Below are 6,049 nucleotides of genomic sequence, written 5' to 3'. Positions count from 1 at the left end.
GAAATGTTGCATACAAATGGAAGACCCAAAGAACTGAGACACTAACCCTTAGGACATGCTGTCTGTCTGTCTCCGTGTCTATCTGCCTGTTTCTCTGTCTGTCTGTCTGTCTGTCTGCCTGTCTCTGTCTGCCTGTCATTACAATGCTACTGACCCACTCAAACATTATTTTAAATAGAGAAATATGGACCTAGTAGACATAGTGGGTAGGTTGGTGAATGAGGATCATATAGACCCTAATGAGGAGACAACAGTCTATATAGACCCTAATGAGGAGACAACAGTCTATATAGACCCTAATGAGGAGACAACAGTCTATATAGACCCTAATGAGGAGAAAACAGTCTATATAGACCCTAATGAGGAGACAACAGTCTATATAGACCATAATGAGGAGACAACAGTCTATATAGACCCTAATGAGGAGACAACAGTCTGTATAGACCCTAATGAGGAGACAACAGTCTGTATAGACCCTAATGAGGAGACAACAGTCTATATAGACCCTAATGAGGAGACAACAGTCTATATTGACCCTAATGAGGAGACAACAGTCTATATAGACCCTAATGAGCGGACAACAGTCTATATAGACCCTAATGAGGAGACAAGTCTATATTGACCCTAATGAGGAGACAACAGTCTATATAGACCCTAATGAGGAGACAACAGTCTATATAGACCCTAATGAGGAGACAACAGTCTATATAGACCCTAATGAGGAGACAACAGTCTATTTTGACCCTAATGAGGAGACAACAGTCTATATAGACCCTAATGAGGAGACAACAGTCTATATAGACCATAATGAGGAGACAACAGTCTATATAGACCCTAATGAGGAGACAACAGTCTATATAGACTCTAATGAGGAGACAACAGTCTATATAGACCCTAATGAGGAGACAACAGTCTATATAGACCCTAATGAGGAGACAACAGTCTATATAGACCCTAATGAGGAGACAACAGTCTATTTTGACCCTAATGAGGAGACAACAGTCTATATAGACCCTAATGAGGAGACAACAGTCTATATAGACCATAATGAGGAGACAACAGTCTATATAGACCCTAATGAGGAGACAACAGTCTATATAGACTCTAATGAGGAGACAACAGTCTATATAGACACTAATGAGGAGACAACAGTCTATATAGACCCTAATGAGGAGACAACAGTCTATTTTGACCCTAATGAGGAGACAACAGTCTATATAGACCCTAATGAGGAGACAACAGTCTATATAGACCCTAATGAGCGGACAACAGTCTATATAGACCCTAATGAGGAGACAACAGTCTATATAGACCATAATGAGGAGACAACAGTCTATATAGACCCTAATGAGGAGACAACAGTCTATATAGACCATAATGAGGAGACAACAGTCTATATGTATATATATAAACTTTGTGTTTGATATGTATATTTTATGGCTCCTTTTTGGTTTATTGTTCTTAACCTTTCTTGATAATTGTAGCCTTGAGGTGTCTGTCAGAGAAGTAGGCAGCTCTATTGTCCCTGGGTGTGTCCCAAATGCTACCCTGTTCCATATGTAGTGCACTACTTTTGACCAGAGTCTTTTCCTTTAAAGTAGTGCACTATATAGGGAATATGGTTGCCATTTGGGACAAAGTCCCTGTGTTACAAAACAGGGCTGATGGTAGAGCTGGTTACCGTCCCTGGCTAGCAGAATTACTCATCATTTACTGTCATTTAGCTCACGTTGTTTTAGTGTGCAGCTTAGTCATTACTTCAGAAAGCAGAAAAATAACAATTAGAAGCTAGCAGAAGACTTTGACAAAGCTCTTTCAGTCTCTTGTTCTGGCCCTTTAATGATAGGAATTCATTAGTGAGATACACACACATTCCATGCTTAAATATGCGACGTGAAATTGTATGTTTTGTCCATGGAATACATTTGTTTGTTTGTGTCTGTTATGCGTTAGTGGTTGGCACTTAGCTGACATTGTGAATAGACAGGCGTGAATCACCTGGAATTTCCAGGTGAACCTAAAGAAGAGCCGTCATCATTTGTCAATTACAAGTCAAGCCTGTTTATTTACAAGTTTCAGCAGGGAGACTGTTTTCTATTTGACCGTTTAGAGTGGTTGTTTACAAGGTTTCCACTGAACATGTGACCTGATTTTAGTAGAAACACGTGACTTTAAAACAATAACAACACAGCAGCCTGAAACTCTCCTGATTTGGGTTTCATTCATCCATCAATTCATCAGATTTTTATGGTAAAACAACTGGACAGCCCACTCACTCATTAACACCTGACATTTCCATGGAGTCCTGGGATCCATATAAACTATAATAAACGTCATCCACAATATACAGGTATACCATATACTGTAAGATAAGTGAGTCATTAAAGGGTCATAGGAGAAGATCAACAACTTCTTCCACTGAACTGTGACTATTATCTAGAAGAGAAACTGCTTCCATTGAACTGATTCTGTACATAAACACTACAATAACCAGGCACGTACACAGAGAGGGTTCTACAAGTCCACAGAGAGGGTTCTACAAGTCCACAGAGAGGGTTCTACAAGTCCACAGAGAGGGTTCTTCAAGTCCACAGAGAGGGTTCTACAAGTCCACAGAGAGGGTTCTTCAAGTCCACAGAGAGGGTTCTACAAGTCCACAGAGAGGGTTCTACAAGTCCACAGAGAGGGTTCTACAAGTCCACAGAGAGGGTTCTTCAAGTCCACAGAGAGGGTTCTTCAAGTCCACAGAGAGGGTTCTTCAAGTCCACAGAGAGGGTTCTACAATTCCACAGAGAGGGTTCTTCAAGTCCACAGAGAGGGTTCTACAAGTCCACAGAGAGGGTTCTACAAGTCCACAGAAAGTGTTCTACAAATGCTCCCCCTCAAAATGTCAATACACGGCCCTGGCAATTCTCCTGACGTGACCTACTATGGTATAGAAGTGACCTGGAAGTGTTTAACTCTTTCCATGGAACTTTCCTGCCTCACCTGAGAGTAGAGGAGGTGAGAAACCGCCCTTTCTGGGAAAATAACTGCATTTTGTTTCCTCCCTCAAGGCTTAAAATAAGAGCACACACTCTTCTCTCTCACACACAAAGTTTTGTCGTTAGATAGTTGGTCGCTGTGCTGACAATCTTCCAGAACCTGTAAGTAAAATATTGCCTCTCATTGATAATGATAAAAGTGAAAAGGTTTATCTATATCTGATAACTATGGATGTTATAAATGTGTGTGATAATTTTAAAGATATTTTTTCTTCATGTCTTTTCAGAAAAACATGACAGCCTGTTGATTTAAGATATGTTATTACATTATATATGTTAACATAGTGCCAGTGATGAAGTCACTGAGTCTAATTTAATTTATTTTAACATCTTAATGTCTTTTGCAGATTCCTGACCTACGCTCCAAAGCACAGATTTAGGATCAGCTCATCCTCATCAAATCCAAACCAGGACCTTAATAAACCACAAGGGGAACACTGACCTCAGACCAGCGTTTAAACCCCACGTCTTCCTGCCCAGACACTGACTCTGTCTAGAGTTCCTCCGTGCTCCAGCCGTATATCCATCCATCCATCCATCCATCCACACCCCAGCCATCCAGCCATGGGTCTGATGAGTGAGGACATGGAGTGCTGCGTCTGCCTCCAATCCTACTCTCGTAGGGAGAAGATCCCTCGGATGCTCCACTGTAAGCACACAGTCTGTGGGCTGTGCTTGCAGGCGATGTCCAGGCACCAGAGCGGCCTACTGACAGTCTGCTGCCCACTGTGCCGTTGGATCACCTGCACCGAGCCCAGCCTCACCCTGCCGGGGTCGCTGTGGGTTAACACTGAGATCTGGGACCAGATACTAGACACACAACAGGAAGAGGAGGAGGAGGAAGAGGAAGAACAGTGGAAGGAAGCTAACAGACAGACACAGACCACTACACCGTACACATGGTGAGTACCCCAGGCAAAGGTGGATGGATTGATAGACTGATTTAGAAACCTGGAGAAATCTTCCTCTGCTCTCTGTTCTTCCTCTCATTTTGTTCTGTCTCTTTTGCGATCTCTCTCTGCTATCACTCTCTGATATCTCTCTCTGCTATCACTCTCTGCTATCACTCTCTGCTATCACTCTCTGCTATCACTCTCTGATATCACTCTCTGCTATCACTCTCTGATATCACTCTCTGCTATCACTCTCTGCTATCACTCTCTGATATCACTCTCTGATATCACTCTCTGATATCACTCTCTGCTATCACTCTCTGCTATCACTCTCTGATATCACTCTCTGCTATCACTCTCTGCTATCACTCTCTGCTATCACTCTCTGCTATCACTCTCTGCAATCACTCTCTGCTATCACTCTCTGATATCACTCTCCACTTTGCAGCGCTCTGCTTTTTTTCTTTCTCTCTCTCGCTGTTTCTCTCGTATCTCTTGTTCTCTCTCTCTCTCTCTCTCCTCTTCTCTTGTATCTCTCTTGTTCTCTCTGTCTCTCTCTCGTATCTCTCCCTTTCTCTCTCTTTGCTCTCTCCCTTTCTGTATCACTACATCTATTGGTCTTGATTTCTCTCTTCATCAGTTGTATTGTTGTACTGTGATGGTTTTACTTTAGGTGACAGTTTCTTTACTTTGATCGTATTATGATTGTATTATGCAGCTTGTACAGCTTCCTTTTTAGGTTCAGAAGTCTGTTCAATTACTAAACTGTAATTCTCTCTCTCTCTCTCTCTCTCTCTCTCTCTCTTTCTCTCTCTCTCTTCTCTCTCTCTCTCTCTCTCTCTCTCTCTCTCTCTCTCTCTCTCTCTCTCTCTCTCTCTCTCTCTCTCTTTCTCTCTCTGCCTACTCTGTTTCTTTCCCCCTACTCTCCTGTCCTCCAGGTCTCCATCAAGGCATTGTGGCCTGAGGCTCAAACTACAGAATTTCCTGAGGAGGATGAAGCACAATGTACTGTAAACCGAGAAGACGAAGAGCAGGGATAAAGAAGACTGGATGTTACCATTTCAGAGTCGGAGATACTCATTGAGTAATGAAGCTAATTCACTAAACAGGACCGACCGGGGATTTTCAATAATGACGCAAGATTGAACCAATTATAAATATTCTTTGGGTTTGATTGACTTTGCGTATGTGTAATGTTCTCAGTCAACTTACCTGGTAAAATAAGGGTTAAATAATAATGAAGGATAGATAGATAGATAGATAGATAGATAGATAGATAGATAGATAGATAGATAGATAGATAGATAGATAGATAGATAGATAGATAGATAGATAGATAGATAGATAAAGGGGTGAAGGTTAGAGACTGTGTGCTGTGTACAATACAATATACTGTGAACAATGTTTATAATAGATGTTTAATCATTTGATAAAAGGTGTATTACTGCGTGAAGGGAAGTGGATGTTTAGTATTTATTATTACATCATTTTATAACAGCTTTAATATTGCAGATTGATTGTTGCTTTTATCAATGTAATTGTCTGCATCATTTCCAATCCCCCATATAAGGGAAGGTGGATTTGTTTATCCTCATTTTACATGTTTTATTTATCTGTTCTGTTTAAAGAGCATGTTTTTTTATATTGGGATTATATTTATTGGTAAATAAATACATCTACTTTAAAATAACCCTGTCTAAGAGTGTGAAATTGCTTATTATTATCATTACATTAGGAAAGTAACTGTCCGATATCCAACTATTTATGGACCCCTAAAAGAGTTGGAGGTGTTAATTCCCGTCTAGTACAGTATATAGTATACTACTTTTGACCAGGACCCGGCTAGTGCAGTATATAGTATACTACTTTTGACCAGGACCCAGCTAGTGCAGTATATAGTATACTACTTTTGACCAGGGCCCGGCTAGTGCAATATATAGTATACTACTTTTGACCAGGGCCCGGCTAGTGCAGTATATAGTATACTACTTTTGAACAGGGTCCAGCTAGTGCAGTATATAGTATACTACTTTTGACCAGGGCCCGGTTAGTGCAGTAAATAGTATACTACTTTTGACCAGGGCCCGGCTAGTGCAGTATATAGTACAATCG

At 40.9% G+C, this 6,049-nt stretch overlaps 1 protein-coding gene across 1 annotated transcript; it reads left to right on the top strand.

Moving 5' to 3' along the window:
• The first annotated feature begins 92 nt into the window (after positions 1-92).
• LOC106601492 (E3 ubiquitin-protein ligase RNF186) lies at positions 93-5,627 on the top strand. The gene is made up of 3 exons (XM_045691968.2): positions 93-3,146; positions 3,392-3,946; positions 4,876-5,627. Exons 2-3 carry the CDS (start codon positions 3,609-3,611, stop codon positions 4,949-4,951), a joined length of 414 nt encoding a protein of 137 aa, XP_045547924.1. The 5' UTR covers positions 93-3,146; positions 3,392-3,608; the 3' UTR covers positions 4,952-5,627.
• The last annotated feature ends 422 nt before the right edge of the window (positions 5,628-6,049 follow it).

The sequence above is a fragment of the Salmo salar genome, chromosome 12, assembly GCF_965601325.2.
Source record: "Salmo salar chromosome 12, fSalSal1, whole genome shotgun sequence".
NCBI lineage: Eukaryota > Metazoa > Chordata > Actinopteri > Salmoniformes > Salmonidae > Salmo > Salmo salar.
Note: the sequence above shows the minus strand (reverse complement) of the source record. Positions and strands in the feature narration are given on the sequence as shown.

Excerpts from the sequence above, each read along its gene's own strand:
- LOC106601492 (XM_045691968.2), top strand. The coding sequence starts at position 3,609 with ATGGGTCTGATGAGTGAGGACATGGAGTGCTGCGTCTGCCTCCAATCC. Across the intron at positions 3,947-4,875 it reads ACCACTACACCGTACACATG|GTCTCCATCAAGGCATTGTG; the intron begins GTGAGTACCCCA and ends CCTGTCCTCCAG.